General features: G+C 40.1%; 1 protein-coding gene across 1 annotated transcript in view; it reads left to right on the top strand.

The window, feature by feature from the left end:
* Positions 1-11,874, top strand: part of LOC126234666 (probable ATP-dependent RNA helicase DDX28) — a 76,255-nt gene extending 64,381 nt beyond the window's left edge. The window contains exons 11-12 of the mRNA XM_049943407.1: positions 5,291-5,443; positions 11,662-11,874. Coding sequence (XP_049799364.1) covers positions 5,291-5,443; positions 11,662-11,757 — 249 coding nt within the window. The 3' untranslated portion in view covers positions 11,758-11,874. The remainder of the gene's footprint in view (positions 1-5,290; positions 5,444-11,661) is intronic.
* The last annotated feature ends 5,859 nt before the right edge of the window (positions 11,875-17,733 follow it).

Genomic DNA, 17,733 nt, shown 5'->3' with positions numbered 1-17,733 from the left:
TCCCAGAAAAGGACTAGACTCTGTATGCCATTAGTGTATGGGAATATGCAAAGTATCGTAACATTTTGATGATATTGCCTCAAAATCAACAATCACTTGCAAAGAAAACAAACATTTGGCAAGGTCTAAAAAAGCAAAGTCCAATTAAAATTCTAATCTGTATGCATACCTATGACTTTCGAGTATTCGATTTCATATATTTTCTTTCTACCATGACCAAACAATGGAAACTCCAAGTAGGAATATCAACAATGTAGGAAAAGATAGATTGCTACTTACCGTAAAGAAAACACGTCAAGTTGCAGACAGGCATGATTAGAAGACACTCACCTCTCACATGCACACAACATTCATTAGTAAACACACACACACACACACACACACACACACACACACACACGGACAGAAGCAAGCAAGTCTCACACACACACGACCACCAATTCCAGCATCTCGAGCCGGAATGCTACACCACATGGGATGCAAGCAGCAATTGGAGCGGGTGGGGAAGGGGAAGGAATGGAAGAGTATGGGTGGGGAGAGAGATGAACGCTGTCTGGTGGAGTGTGCAGGGACTAGACTCCAATAGGTGCAGTGTCTGGAGTTTGTGGGGCAGGGAGGGAGGAAAAGGAATGAAAAAGGAGAGGAGCGGGGAAAGACAGGTGGTTGCATTTACAGAGTACTGCAAATACTCAGAGTGTGAGACCAGTATGGGGAGGAGATGACAGGACATAGGGGGGTTGAAACTGTCAGATAGAGGGAAGATAGGGTGTCTTATTGAAGATATTATCAGTGAACCTGAAGCAGACCATCGGTTTGATGTTTTGGGAGGCTAGGAAGGTCTCCTCTAGATGGTCCATAAATAGGTTGGTATAGGAGGGTGCAAAGTGGGTGCCCATGACCATGCCATGGATTTGTTTGTATACCTTTCCTTCAAATGAGAAGTACTTGTGAGTTAGGATAAAGTTAGTGAGGTGTATGAGGAATGAGGTAGTGGGTTTGGAGTCTGAAGGACACCGAGGAAGGTAGTGTTCAGACCATGGGCATGAAGGATGTTAGCGTACAGGGAGGTGTTGTCAACAGTGACAAGTAGGGATCCAGGAGGTAAAGGGGTGGGGATGGTGGAGAGTCAGTGAGGCAAGTGGTTGATACCTTTGATGTGGGAAGCTAGATCACAGGCAGTTAGTTGGAGGTGTTGGTAAATAGTGCCAAAATTCTTTCGATGGTGGCACAATAACCAGCCATATTGGGGCATCCAAGATTGTTAGGTTTGTGGATTTTGGGAAGCATGTAGAAGGTGGGTGTGTGAGGTGTCATAGGTCTGAGGAGGGAAATGGATTCAGGGAAGATGTCTGGGAAGGGCCTAAGGCTTTAAGTAGGGATTAGAATTTGTGATGGACTTCTGGGATGGGATCACTCTAGCGAAGTTTATAGGTGGAGGAGACGGACCATTGGCGGAGGCCTTCTGCCAGGTAATCACTGTGATTCATCACAACAGTTGTGGAATCTTTGTCTGCAGGTAGGATGATTTGGTCAGGATTTGTTTTGAGGTTCTGTATGGCTGTTCTTTCTTGTACTGAAAGGTTGGTGTTCTGATGAAGGGACCTGGGGAAGGATGGTGAGGATAAGTTGGAGGTGAGGAATTCCTGGAAGGTTACCAGGGGGTGGTTAGGTGGGAGCGGGAAGGGTCACGGTTATATGGTGGTATTAACTGGAAGATGCAGGGTTCAGTGTTGGAATTAGGATGGTTTTGGTTGGAGGATTTGGCAGCAAGGAAGTGCTTCCATTGCCGGGATTGGCAGAAGGAGAGTAGGTCGTTGACAAGTCCAGCGTGGTTAAATTTGAATGTCGGACTAAAGGTGAGGCCTTTGGATTGGACAGAAACTTCTGTGGATCTGAGGGTTTTGGTTTAAAGGCTAACAACAGTGTTACGGGAATATTCTGGCTCTGGATCTGGTGGGAGGTTGGTAGGAAATTTTGGAGGATGTGGCAAGTTGGAAAAGTCAGCTAGGCAGGGTTTGCTATTGCTAGGCATCTACATCTACATCCATACTCTGCAAGCCACCTGACGGTGTGTGGTGGAGGGTACCTTGAGTACCTCTATTGGTTCTCCCTTCTATTCCAGTCTCGTATTGTTCGTGGAAAGAAAGATTGTCAGTATGCCTCTCTGTGGGCTCTAATCTCTCTGATTTTATCCTCTTCGCGAGATATACATAGGAGGTAGCAATATACTGCTTGACTCCTCGGTGAAGGTATGTTCTCGAAACTTCAACAAAAGCCCATACCGAGCTACTGAGCGTCTCTTTTGCAGAGTCTTCCACTGGAGTTTATCTATCATCTCCATAATGCTTTCGTGATTACTAAATGATCCTGTAATGAAGTGCACTGCTCTCCATTGGATCTTCCCTGGGATCTCTTCTATCAACCCTATGTGGTACGGATCCCACACCGGTGAGCAGTATTCAAGCAGTGGGCAAACAAGTGTACTGTAACCTACTTCCTTTGTTTTCGGACTGTATTTCCTTAGGATTCTTCCAATGAATCTCAGTCTGGTATCTGCTTTACTGACTATTAATTTTATATGGACATTACATTTTAAATCACTCCTAATGCCTACTCCCAGATAATTTATGGAATTAACTGTTTCCAGTTCCTGACCTGCTATATTGTAGCTAAATGATAAAGGATCTTTCTTTCTTTGTATTTGTAGCACATTACACTTGTCTACATTGAGGTTCAGTTGCCGTTCCCTGCACCATGCCTCAATTCGTTGCAGATTCTCCTGCATTTCAGTACAGTTTTCCATTGTTACAACCTCTCGATATACTACAGCATCATCCGCAAATAGCCTCAGTGAACTTCCAATGTTATCCACAAGGCCATTTATATACATTGTGTCTTCACATATATAGTTAAAGGCTACCCAGCCATTGACCTTCGTCTGTGCGAATGCGCACAGGTTGCCCAAACTCTTACGGGAATCGCCAAAGCGTGCGCGAGTAATGAGTGGATGGGCAAATGTCTATAAGGTACATTACGTATGTAGAATTGTGGACAGTTGGGAATGTGAGTCTCACGGGAAGCGTGCAAGGGATAAGTCCCTGCAGTCGCGCTATTCATCTGTGTCCTCGGTGGCTCAGATGGATAGAACGTCTGTCATGAAAGCAGGAGATCCCTGGTTCGAGTCCCAGTTGGGGCACACATTTTCAACTGTCCACATCGAGGTATATCAACAACACCTGTCGGCAGCTGAGGGTTTCAGTTAGTCATCATTTATTACATAAGTCTCCATGTGACTTGCTACTTCTTGCCTGCCCCCTGTCCCCAAATAAATAATTTACTTCCTTTTGCAGTCCCCCCCCTCCCCCCCCCCCCCCCCTCTCTCTCTCTCTGATACTTACAGGCTCATTCTTAGTGTGTTAAACCAAATGAGTTGTGTAAGTGTATCATATCTACTGGAGGCCAAGTTGTTTGGGAGGCTTGCATTTTTTGGGCATTGTTCTGCCAACAAAGAGAGTTTTCATGATTTCCTTATTTAATCTGACAATGTTTGTTATTTATTCACTAATTGCAAATTGTTTGACGTCAGCTGTATTAGGTGTAAAAATGCTATCTATTCATGACACATGAACATTTGTGCCAGACAGGGACTTGAACCCACATTTTCCGCTTATTGCGCGTGGTTACCTTAACCACTTTGAGTTTAGTTTTTGTTGCTTACAGAAAATTGGCAAAATGAATACCTGGGCAATTCCCCATTTGTCAGCTAGTAATCAATAAAGTTTTTCATGGTATACAAGGCGCATCCAGAAAGTAAGTTTCACTATTTTTTTAAAACAAAGATAAAATAGTTACATGAAAAACTTTATTGGCAACATGTACCGCAATGTTTGAGCTATTTTTCAACATAGTCACCTAAAGAATTGACACACTTGTAATATTGTGGGATCAACTTTTGTATTACTGTGTCGTAAAAGTCTGCTGCCAGTGAATGGAACCGCATGTGACAGTCATCTTCAGCTCTTCGTCATTGTGAAAATGCTGGCCGGTTGCTGAGCTCCACAATCTTGAAGCAATGGTTCTCCAGGATTGCGCTGCCACACCAATTCAGTCAGGTGATCATTGATGAGGGGCAGTCACACACTGCACTCTTCATCATGGACACTTTGATTATCTTTGGAAAACAGCCTATGCCAGCGATGCACCATCTGTTTACTCATGATGTTCTACCCATAGGCCTGACCATGAATTTTGATGGGCACTATCATCATCATCCGGAAACTTACTTTCTAGAGGCACCTCGTATGTATTTGTCATCATGTTTTACAGACAAACGTCGTGGACATTGTTGCACGTCGTCTTTGTCTGGGTGGTGTATATACAGTGAACCAGTTCTGTGTTCAGATCTTATATAGTGTAAGGATATGTTACTTCTAATTGTGAAGTTAACTAAAATATGTGCTATTGTCAGTGAAGAAAGTCATTTTTGTGTGTTTATCTGGGACAGCCCAATCAAATAGATGACTGAATATTTTACCCACTGGCGAACTTAAAGAAACATCATTTGTAATTAGTTATCCGCATAGAACTATAAGTTATTCCATTTTTTGCAGGTTTGATCTGGCTTGACACTGTTAAACATAGCAGTTACAGAATCAAAGCTACAGTAAATAAGGAAGGAAACAATATTAGGATTTAATATCCCTCTGCGATCAAGATCATTACAGATGGAACATGAGCTCAGCTAGGGCAAGTGTGCAGAGGGAGATCAGCTATGTCCTTTTCAAAGAATCCTCAACTGATTTAGGGAAACCATGACAACTTATATCAGGGTGACCAGACAGGGCTTTGAAAACAAAAACAGAGTTTAATGTTCCATAAGCACTAGCTCAATAGAGACAGAAGGGAACTCGAAGTGACAAAGCATAGAAAGAAGTCATTTAGTTTGTTTACCATGGGACCACCAGTAACTGTATTGCTGAATTCAGTTTGCCAGTTCTGTAAATCTAAATCAATTTCTGTTTATTCAATACTCACAGAAGTATTTGAAATGTGCTGACCACCAACTGTCTGTCTAGTACTGTCACATGATAATTTTGTGTCTAAGTGGCAATATCAGAGCATGTATGGTTTTGTTGAAATATAGTTTTTTATGTAACAAAGAAATTTTCACAACATTAGTGGCTGTGCATCCGTATTTTTTTCTGTGTGAGTTGGTTTAATTATTTATAATGGGAGTAAATCCTCTTTAAATATGGTAATTCACTCCTTAAGCATTATAATTTTTTTCTAGGTGAAACATGTTCTGAACTATGACTTCCCGGTATACATGGCAGATTACATCCACCGATGTGGTCGTACAGGTCGTGTTGGCAGCTCTAGTGGTTGTCACATAACCAATTTTGTGGAGGGACCACGTGAAATCAAGCTCTGTCAGGACATAGAGGTATAATATATTCAGTCTTATAATCAACAGTTATCACATTAAATTGCAGACAGGGACAATTAAGACACTTACACAACTTGTGCAAGTGTCCTTTAATTGTGCCTGTCTGCAACATAAGTAATGTGTCACCTTTATGGTAAGTAGCAATCTGTCTTTTCCTACAGTGTTGATATTCCTGCCTGCAGTTTCCATTGTTCAGTCTTATAATTGTCCATTTCAAAATAAAATAGAAAGAAACATTCCACATGGGAAAAATATATTGAAAAACAAAGATTCCATGACTTACCAAACGGGAAAGCGCTGGTAGATAGACACAATAAAAAACACACAAACACACACACAGAATTTCAAGCTTTCGCAACCAACGGTTGCTTCGTCAGGAAAGAGGGATGGAGAGGGAAAGACAAAAGGATGTGGGTTTTAAGGGAGAGAGTAAGGAGTCATTCCAATCCCGGGAGCGGAAAGACTTACCTTAGGGGGAAAAAAGGGCAGGTATACGCTCGCGCACACCCACCCACATATCCATCCACACATATACAGACACAAGCAGACATATTAAAAGGCAAAGAGTTTGGGCAGAGATGTCAGTCGAGGCGGAAGTGCAGAGGCAAAGATGTTGTTGAATGACAGGTGAGGTATGAGTGGCGGCAACTTGAAATTAGCGGAGGTTGAGGCCTGGTGGATAACGGGAAGAGAGGATATATTGAAGGGCAAGTTCCCATCTCCGGAGTTCGGATAGGTTGGTGTTAGTGGGAAGTATCCAGATAACCCGGACGGTGTAACACTGTGCCAAGGTGTGCTGGCCGTGCACCAAGGCATGTTTAGCTACAGGGTGATCCTCATTACCAACAAACACTGTCTGCCTGTGTCTATTCATGCGAATGGACAGTTTGTTGCTGGTCATTCCCACATAGAATGCGTCACAGTGTAGGCAGGTTACAGGACTGGAGTAGGTGGTGGTGGGAGGGTGCATGGGACAGGTTTTACACTGGGGGCAGTTACAAGGTAGGAGCCAGAGGGTAGGGAAGGTGGTTTGGGGATTTCATAGGGATGAACCCTTCAATATATCCTCTCTTCTCGTTATCCACCAGGCCTCAACCTCCGCTAATTTCAAGTTGCCGCCACTCATACCTCACCTGTCATTCAACAACATCTTTGCCTCTGCACTTCCGCCTCGACTGACATCTCTGCCTAAACTCTTTGCCTTTTAATATGTCTGCTTGTGTCTGTATATGTGTGTGTGTGTGTGTGTGTGTGTGTGTGTGTGTGCACGAGCATATACCTGCCCTTTTTTCCCCCTAAGGTAAGTCTTTCCGCTCCCGGGATTGAAATGACTCCTTTCCCTCTCCCTTAAAATCCACATCCTTTCGTCTTTCCCTCTCCTTCCCTCTTTCCTGACGAAGCAACCGTTGGTTGCAAAAGCTTGAAATTTTGTGTGTGTGTTTGTGTGTTTTTTATTGTGTCTATCTACCAGCGCTTTTCCGTTTGGTAGGTCATGGAATCTTTGTTTTTAATATATTTGTCCATTTTAAAATGTATACTTATTTTTAACTGCAGAATTTTAGTGTCTTTACTGCCTATTATTGCTCTTTTGCATCTGTAATTTTTGTATCAGTGCAAATGTTAATCAGTATCTTGATTTTTTTTTTTAGATTTATCTTGCATCAGCTGACTGAATAATGCATTAGATCTTTAAAAAAATTATCAAAACCTACAAGGGCATACTGAAAAGTAATGCTTTCAATTTTTATGTGAAAACTCTTAAAGCTTTTTAAATAAAACAAAGGTTAGTGACATTCTATGTGATAATGATGATCATCATTATCATTATTCCTGTTTCCTTTCTTTCACTTCAGATTTTGTGTTCAATATTTGTTTCTGAATTTCTCTCTTTCATTTATAATTTCAATTCTGATCCCTGCTTGTTTTAGGTCTTTTTTTATTTCTGGAAACCAATTGATTTTTTTTTAATTGAACTGTTTACTACATCAAAGATCCTCTTTGTGTTTCTGTTGTTCATTCTGTGTGTGTGTCCATAGAATGTTACTTAGTGTTTTCTGATGTTGTCTGTGAGCCTGTCGGTATGTCCATATAATTCTTTGGTTGGTCTCTTTATCCATATACCATCTCTATGTACTATGCCAAAAAAAATTTCCAAGCATTTTACATTCTATTTTTTCTGTCCCTATGAGGCCTGATGCTCCGATTGTGGTTGTCTCTGATGCGTAGAGTGTGTCTGGTAGTACAATTGTACTGTAGTGCCTTTGTTCAGCCTGTCTTGAAATATTTCATTTATTTTAGTGCTTATATATCAGTCTGTGCACTTTCTGAAGTTTTTCTGTTCTATGTTGGATGCCTTGTTTGATCCTCCTATTTGTATATATTCTCCAAGATATTTGAATTTTTCCATTCTGTTAACCTTTCTGTATTTTGTGTGCATGGCTTGGTGATTGTTGTTCTTTCTTCGCATGCATTGCGTTTTCTTATATGATATGTGTAGACCTTTTTTGGCAGAGAGTTCATGTAAGTATTCCAGTGCTTTTGTCTATTGTTACTGAGTCTTTCCAAGTCATCTGCAAATGCCAGGTATGTTATGATCATCTTGTTTGCACACATTCTTCCTAACTGAATTCGTTTTACTTTTCCCCCTCATCCTTTGATAATTTTGTCCAATACCACAGTGAGTAAAAGTGGTAAGACCATTTCCTTATATGACCCCTGTATGTATCTTGAACGCGTCTGAGCTTTTTCCCATAAAATTATTTTGGATGTGGTGTCTTGTATGAGTGTCCTAGTTCTTCTAGTGAGGCAAGGAGAATCTGCCTTTTCATGGTGTCATAGGCCTTCTTAAAGTCTGTGAACGTGACTACAGTGTTGGTTGTCTGTCTGACCTTCAGAAGTGCCTACAGATACCAAATCTGTTCAGTACAGGATCTCCCTTTTCTGATGCCTGTGGTTGTAGTCTGTTGAGTAATGCCGTGGAGAGAACTTTGTTGGTGACTTATAACAATGAGATATCTCTGTAGTTATTAGGGTATCTCTTTTTGTGGAGTGGATGAATCAGTGCACATTTCCATTCCTAAGGAATTTTCTCTATATTCCATATTTTTGATGGTTTAGTTTTTGAGTTTACAGATCTTGGAGGTAATGCTGTCTTTGCCTGAGACTGTGTTGTTTTTTAGTTGTTTTATAATCTCATCTACCTTTGTTATTGAAGTTGGTTTTGAATCTGGGTTTGGTACTGTTTTCATGAAGTGTAAGTTTGCTTTGGGCTTCTCACAAGTGCTGTGCGGAGTGGCCACATGGGTTGAGGTGCCATGTCATGGATTTCATGGCCCCACCTGGCGGAGGTTCAAGTCCTCCCTCTGGCATGGGTGTGTGTGTAGAAGTTTCTTGTGTTATTTCTCTTGAAGTCTTCCCCAATTTCATTTAGTCTATTTTGTGCTTTTGACTCTTCTAATAACTTTAAGGGATTGTTTCTGGACTTTGTGGAAATCCTGCCACATATCTTTTGTTCTGTTGCTGCTAATTTCTTCCAGGGCTGATCACAAGTTTCATCCCACCATACATGTTTTTGTTTCCTTGGAGGTTGACTGCAAAACATTGCATTCTGAATTGTGTTCGTGAGGTCTGTTCAATTTTCTGTTGAATTGATAATAATTTTGTCTTTGTTTATCTTCAGATACTCTGGGTCTGATCTTATAATTTTTTCTGTGTTTGTCCTCTTCTGTTTCTTGGCATTGGCCTGATTTTTACTTGTAGTAAGTGATGGCCAGACTCAAAGAATCCTTTGTGTATTCTCGCATCGGGAATTTAGCTTGTATTTTTGTCTGTTTTGGCTACATGGTCTATTTGAAATTCTCCCCATATGTTTTTGGGTGTCTTCCATATTGGCTTTTGAAATTGCATTTACATGATTTTTGTTAAGTTAAAATTTTGACAGTAAGGTATGAATGTTCCCCATTCTTGTTGACGTGTTTGTGTGCTGTTTAAGGGGCTGTGATTTGGTTATACCTCAACTCTTTGCTTAGTTGTGCATTGAAGTCTCCCATAACAATTTTAACATGTCTTTCTGGTTTTTTGTCAATTCTTCTATGTCTTCCCAAAAATCTTTGACTTTTTGTGGTTTCTTTCTATTTTGATCATTTGTTGGCGCATGTGCATTGATGATTGCAGAAATTCTTTGATACTGAATTGAAATGTAGAATTTTGTCTTTGATTGATTTCTGAACCGCAAATCGTATGCCAAAGATTGTTGGTGTTCCTCTTCTGACTGCAGGGTTTCCTTTGTATATCTTGTAGTTTTCTGTGTTGGAGTGGTTTTCATCTGTGAAACGTGTCTCTTGTATGGTGAAGATATTGATATAATAAAGGAAACCATAAATTTTTGGTGATATAAGTATAGTGTACATCTACATCTACATCTACATCCATACTCCGCAAGCCACCTGATGATGTGTGGCGGAGGGTACCCTGAGTACCTCTATCGGTTCTCCCTTCTATTCCAGTCTTGTATTGTTCGTGGAAAGAAGGATTGTCTGTATGCTCTCTGATTTTATCCTCATGGTCTCTTCGCGAGATATACGTAATAGGATAGATAAAAAAATCTACTCACCAAGTGGTGGCAGAACACATACATAAAAGAATGTTATAATTAGGCAAGCTTTCCCAGCCAGTGGCTCCTTTTTCAGGCAGAAGGGTTGAAGGAGAGGGAAAAGGAGAAGATTTTGGAAAAGTCATGCAGAACTACTGGTTAGGGGATACTTACCGCACAGGATGAGAAGGAAAGACTGATTGTTGGGGACTGCATTGGATGAGATTTGAAAATGGTGGAAGACAGAGTAATATGCAAGACAGAGATTACTGTTAAAACATCATGTACAAGTTAATAGAGTGAACAAAAGTTTATTGTATGTAACAGAGATTGGAGGGGTGGGGGCGGGGGGTGGCAGGCAGAGGAAAATAGACAGATAAGAAAATGAAAGATATAGATAACTAGAACAGAGTGAAGAAAGTAATAGTTACTGCAAAGAAATGCTGAGGCAGAAGAAATTAAAGTAAATCAAGGCCAGGTAAATGGTGACAACCAAGGACATGTACTGCTAGTTCCCTCCTGAAGAGTTGTGAGAAACTGGTGTCTGGGGGAAGAATCCAGATGGTGCATGTGGTGAAACAGGCACCGAGGTCATGATTGTCATGCTGTAGAGCATGCTCTGCAATATGGCATTGTGTGTTGCCAGTATACGCCCTCTGCTTATGCTCATTCATCCTAACTGATATCTTGGTGGTAGTCACACCGACATAAAAGGCTGAACAGTGTTTACGTAACAGCTGGTATATGACACTGGTGGCTCTCCCTTTGATAGTATATGTTTTGACAGTTACAGGGCTGGTGTAGGTAGTGGTAGGAGGGTGCATAGGTCAAGTCTTGCAGTGGGGATGATCACAAGGATAGGAGCCTTAGTGTAGGGTGGGATGCAGAAGTTTTTCCAGAACAGTTGTAACATATTAGAGTGTTGAGTGTGACAGTATAATGATTGTGAAGAGGTTTTGAGAAGCTCCAACTCTTCTCCTTCTCATAATGATCCCAATCCCACAGAATCGGATGACCAGGAAAGTCCAGTCGTACTGGGGCCTGGGGTAGTGGATTTTTTCCTGTTGTTCCATCTCGATTTTTTTTTTTTTCCAAGTTGATGTTGTTGGAGATCACAAGTGTTAAAAACTTGTTTGTTGAGGTTCAAGGCGTATTTGTAGCAGCTGCATCAACTTGCTCCATGTGTAAGCAAATGTTTTGGATTCAAAACTCAATTTCAGCGCATTCTTTCTCACACACAGCAACAGTTATGTTACTCACCACCATGTTAAATACAAAAATTCAGAGCCCTCAAGTGACAGGGCTACAAATATGTAGACATGAAAAATAAAGAAGAAGAATATTACTAACATTTTTTTATTTGAAAAGCTTTAAGAGTTTTCAAGTAAAAAATTTGGAGGCATTACTGTTCGTTACTTGTAACGTATAGTGTAAGAAGATATTCACTTTTTGATATGAAAATTTTACTTTGACATTATGCATGCAGGTAAAATTATATTCCTAATATAAAGGAAAGAGTGAACACAGTTAAACTCTGCCGCCGCCCCTGCACGCACACATTTTTGCACTTTATGCAGTCTGCAACTTATTTAGAAATATAATGTAATTGTTGTTTCTCTTTCAGCATTCTGTCCGCAAGATGATTGCCCTACCAAATGTGAATGCTAATATAAAGAAAATCATATCATACAGACTGATGAAAGGTCTGGGAGAGAGTTGATATATTGTATGAAAGCGAATTCCAATACTTTATAATGCTGTGATAGTTTCTCAAGTGTGTGTGGTTTTTTTCTTTTTAAGTTATGTTTGAATAAAATAAATTTCAGAAACAAGAAAATATGAATTTTTCTTTGACAAACACTTGAAAATGCATCTACACTGCCAAATTTATGCTGGTGAAGGATACAGTCAGCCTGTGTGTGTGTGTGTGTGTGTGTGTGTGTGTGTGTGTGTGTGTGTGTGTGAGAGAGAGAGAGAGAGAGAGAGAGAGAGAGAGAGAGAGAGGGGGGGGGGGAATGAATCAGAATTTAACCCCTTTCCTTTCCTAGCCAGGACCTGCATTTTTGTAAATATGGAAGGAGTAAAGGTAACCACTCAGTATATAGCTGAAGCATTCAGAAGTTTAGAAAGGCACATAAACGAGGTTGTCCAGAAGCTTAAATCCAAGGAAGAACAATGAATCAGCCCCCATCACCTTCGTGCACTCAGGGCTGGGTTTTGCTGACAGAAGTACATGAAAGTAGTTTCCAGATGTGTTAGTTCTTTCTTCTGGAAGAAAAACTAAAAGAGGATAGGTTGTGAGGACAAGACGATACATCAGAAAGACTAGGAGGTCAAATACAGTACACAGGTAAGAACTGCTCCACCGTCAGTCTGAGGTGATAGGACAGACAAAGTAAAGATTAAGAGGTAAGTGGGAAAGGCTTTGTTTCCTAAACAATTCCAAAACTGAAATACATAGGTAAGGAAGTAATTACATAAGGTTACTACAGAGAAAACATTCACATTTTTATCTTGTGGTATTTTCCTGAAATATTCTTAAGCCCATGATTCGCCCTTTAGTGCCATCAATATATGCAAGTATTGCATTCACTAAAATCCTCTTCTACTTGTGCCAAATGAATAAAATGGTTGAATTTCCCTCATGTTTTGTTTGACATTACAGGCCTAACAGATTGCTAGAGTGCAATTCAAAGTGAAGAGAGGGCCAACCTCCATATAACTCTCACAGAACAATGATGTGAGGAGAGTATTCATAATTTTGGCAGTTTCATGAGGCATGCTTTGCGAGAAACACAATAAAAGTTCTCAGAGTCATGTGCTCTCTTTTCCCATTCACACACAGGTGGACCTTTCTCAACATTGCCCTGAGGAACTTGCCCTCCTTCCTTCCAATATGAAAACAATTGTGCCATCTAGCTCCACACCCTCGAGGTTTGTGTACAGAGCCACAGATCCTGAACTGATAATGTTATGAAAAGAATAGGTTAATAGTCATCGTAAAGATGACGCACTGAGTTATAGACAGACACAATGGAATGACTGTCATACATTGAGCTTTTGGCCAAAGCCTTCTTCAGAAAAAGGAAACAAACAAACACACACACACACACACACACACACACACACACACACACAAAGGAAAGAAAGAAAGAAAACCACTATCTCCGGCTGCTCCAGTTAGCTGGCCAGAGATAGTGGTCACATACGCGTGTGGTGTGCTTGCTTGCTTGTTTTTTTTCTGAAGAAGGCTTTGGCTGGAAACTTTGTGTCGTGCTTGTATGAAACTCAACATGTCAACTTTATGGTGATTAGCAATCTATTTCATAATATTTTTGAATTCCAACCTGGACTTTTTATTGTTTAGTTCCTGAACTGAGTTATTCATTATAGACAATTCTCATATGTTCTGCCAAAAAATCAAGATTTGGTCTTTGATTCTCTGTACAACTAAGATGGATTAGTCAAAGATGGGTGATTGGTTGGTTGGTTTTTGGGGGAAGAGACCAAACAGCGAGGTCATCGGATTAGGGAAGGAAGTCGGCCGTGCCCTTTCAGAGGAACCATCCTGGCATTTGCCTGGAGCGATTTAGGGAAATCACGGAAAACCTAAATCAGGATGGCCGGACGCGGGATTGAACCGTCGTCCTCCCGAATGCGAGTCCAGTGTGCTAACCACTGCGCCACCTCGCTCGGTCAAAGATGGGTGAAATTGTGGTCACATGCTATACTGAGCTATTCCATATGCTAACACAGTAGGAGGACTCTGTCTCCCACATGGCAGCCATCTCTATTTCAGTTACATGTCTGCATATATGTAACATTTAGCCCAGTCAATGAAGACCGAGAAAGGTGAAATAGGGATGTTTAAAGTTAATGTTTGATGTTTTCCTTGAATAATCTAAAACTGTGCGTTCTACCAAAAATGTTGCCCAGTACAAAATTAAAATACAATAATTTCCCCCAAAAAAGATCATATTCATTTTTTCTCTAGTGTTAATGGTTTCTTTCAAGGAGTGATCACAAATTATTAAAAATAGTATTTTAATTATAAAAAATTACAGTTTGTTAAATGAAGTGGGTTAAGAACTTGTATTAAATGTGTGTACCACATATAAGTGCAATAGAGCTTATTAAGGCATAAATCGTGTTGTGGGGGATGTATGAGGGCAATGGACGTGGAGGTGGAAGGTTGACGTCTGAGGGAAGGTACTGGTCATGCAGTTCCCTCCTTTGTAGGTCTGCAAACTGTAGCAGATGATTCCCCACTCGTATATACTCCAGTAAGCCACAAGAAGCAACTAAATGATGTTTCACAAGTTCTACTGACCCTCCACAGCATGCCGTATGAATCACCAGCGACACAGTGCACAGATTATTTTTCACAAAGTGCACATCAACACTACATGAAATACATGTTTGAGTTACTGTTCTAGACTTGCACATGGTGCATACTTATGCAAAAAATTGCATAGGGATAGAAGTGCACACTGTTCTACACTGCTAGAGGGCAAATTGATTCTTAGTCATTGTGCACTGCAGCTGTAGCATTCTTTCAGGAAAGGCAACTTCCTCCACCAGAGAACTGTTCAGTTTTCATTTTGTAGGCAGACTACACCCCTCTATCATTTCCTACCCAATTCACTTATGTGAGTAGGTAATAACTTGAGCTTGCAATTAAATCATAGAATTATTTTCAGTTTCTTAAGTGAGTATGTATTTGCAGATGTTGGACGAGTTGTTATATAAAGAAGCTCAACAGCTGGAGCTGTCACCTGTGTACCACACTGAAGAGCTGGCCCCAAGTTAACATGCTGTCAATATTATTAGACATTGTCAATTTCAGTGGCTGGAATACTTTTCACAGTGTGAGGAGTATCGAATACATCACTGCAACCTTAGCTCTCCCCACATTTGAAGAGGCCCAGTGGCTGAAATTATCTCCTGTTGCAACAGAAATAGGTCATCTAGATGTTATAGAACTTAAGACATTTCACCGTAAGCTAAGCAATGCATTACAGCAGATTACTGTTCTAGATTTGCACATGGTCAGTCCCACATATATTTACACTCATCTTGGAAAGATATACAGTGGATGTGTAGTAAGTGGCTCATTAGTGAAGCCCACTCAACAAATGCTAGCAATTCCTGCAGTAACACAATGGCAAGATAAAATGCAGTAACTTTCTGGTCACTCATTAATTTACCATGACGTGAGTGCAACACAATTACACAGATTTACAATTCGCTGTCAATGATAAGACAGCAGCAAGGTGCTACATTTACCAATCCAATCCCTTTCCCACCGACACCACATAGGTCACGGACATCATCATCACATTTACAAATTTTACATTTCTCAGCCATTGTGTATAAACATATTTTAATGAAAGTTCTCTTAACACTTGCAAGTAAATACTCATTTAGTAAGTTGAAAATAACTCCACTGTATAAACAAATGCTGCTCATTGAACTTATTTTGTCCACTCACGTAAGTTGACTGGGCAGGAAGCTACCATACAGGATAACTTAGAGTCAGTTTCCTCTCTTGCATGGTAGAAAAGTGTGCAGAGATTTATGAATATTCTGTCTACATGTTTTTCTTGTGTTAGTATTATTAGTAGCTCACATCTTTGTGGAAAATAACCCCCCCCCCCCCCCCCCCCCCCGGCATTTCTGTTGGTCTCCAGTGTTTCATAAGCCATGCTGTGGCAGATCGGTATAACTTTGTGAAACATCCTGTAGTTGCTTCTTGTGACAGAGTGGAATTGATAGAGTGGGGAATCACCTGCTCGTCTTCAGTTTGCAGACCTATGAAATAGGGAATTGCTTGACCACAATCTGCCGATCTTCCTTGCCTCTTCCCCTTCCCCACTATTACATCCACATAGCATAGAAGCAAATAAAGAGGCCTGTAGATGAAGCAAAGCTACATCTGTCTGTCTCTGTAGTTAGTTTCTTACTAAAAAATTTGGTTTTGGGATATGCATGTGTTCTCCGCTTTGCAGCCTTTCTCATTCGATTTTGGGGAAACTATGTGGGAAGAAAATATATTTTTTACACATCTTGTAGCCACACACATTTCAGCTTGATAATGAGGTTGTTATCTTTTATTATGCCCCTTAGTTATTGTGATACTTCAAAGTAAAGTACAGCACTGCACATATTTTGAAAAGTTTGCAATGAAAGATGTAGTCCCTGGGCAGTTTATGTTTGGTGAGTTTTAAGACATAGGCTGCTGCATACAAAATGTAACTAACATATCAAAATTGCTTTTAATGGTGGGAGGAGAATGAAACCTCTTTCTGTTCTTGTGAAAATACGAGATATGTTGGAGATTCTCTGCAATGAGGTTGGCAGTTATGTCCCAAACGCGCAGCTATTGTCTCCTGCTATGTGAAATGAGGATCTACCTCAGGTTCCTCTTTCTCGTATGATGCCAATACAAAACGAAGCTGGAAGTGAAAGAAAACCTTAATGAAATTAAAAGACACCAGAAGTCATCAGCTCATGACGCTGATTGTATGTTTTTTCAGTCTATGCTGCCCAGTTTCAGCATTTCACAATGCGAAATGTTGACACGGTCTGCTATTGGTTGTTTCGAATGATACGTAAGGGATATAACTACACTCAGTCAAAATGTAACATGGTTCCAGAGCTGTACTTGGTATAAGTGCAGCAAACAGTACATTCTGTTAAGGGGCTCCGGAAAGGCTCAAAATCATGAAAAGTTCAATTTTTACTTTTTTGCGTTTTCTGAATCTGCAGACCATTACTTTTTAATAGATATATAATTTATTCAATTCCGAAGACTACAACTATTTTTAAATGTTTTTGAAATGTGTTCTACATGGGCGTGACCCACTGTGGCGCTGTTAAACTGCTGTCAAATGGTGTTATTATTAACGTCCGTGTTCATCAGGTACATTTTAGTTATGTGAGATAAAGTATGTGTTGTGGCTAACCTGTGATGGTTCAATATATATCGCTGGTGTGATTGTCGATTGTTTCATGTTTATTTACTCTGTCGTTATCTCGACAATATTCGTAATTAATTCTGTTTCTTGAGTCTCTGTTTTGTTGAAGTATAATAATGAGTAAAAGTAAAGTTATTAGAAATCCTCTGAAGGCTTTTAAGAAAAGGAGAAATGTTGGAAAGCCAAAGGTATTTAGAAATATGGGAATGAAGATAGGTTCTAACATGGTATGAGCGATGCTTGCTTTAGACAAGGAACGCCTTCGGGCTGCAGACAGGGCTGTAAAGAGTCTAGAAATACAAGCAAGAGTAAACAGGAGGAGGAACAAGAGGAAGCTGGAGGAGGAGTTTGCAGAGGATGAAGATAATCCATCCTATGGACCTGGAATGCACTAAAAAGTTAATCCAATCTTTGTCGCTCGATTCCCAAAACTTTTATTTTCTCATACTTATTACATGTTTTCTAAGGATCTTCCAAACATATTTGTTTCAAACTTTCAGTAAATGTTACACAGTACCTTCTGCATAATTTAACACAGCCTTTTTCCAAAAAACTGTATATTTTTGAATATATAAATTAAAAATTGCAAAAAAATGTTGTGAATTTTCATTACAATTGAAAAAAATCATCTTTAATAACTGAACTAAAATTTTGTAAAATCCCTGTGTTAAGTTGTAGCCCATATTCCAATAAATAATCTGTAAAAAGTTCAACTTCCT

Source organism: Schistocerca nitens, chromosome 1 (assembly GCF_023898315.1).
Source record: "Schistocerca nitens isolate TAMUIC-IGC-003100 chromosome 1, iqSchNite1.1, whole genome shotgun sequence".
Lineage (NCBI taxonomy): Eukaryota > Metazoa > Arthropoda > Insecta > Orthoptera > Acrididae > Schistocerca > Schistocerca nitens.
This window is presented reverse-complemented; position numbering and strand designations above follow the sequence as displayed.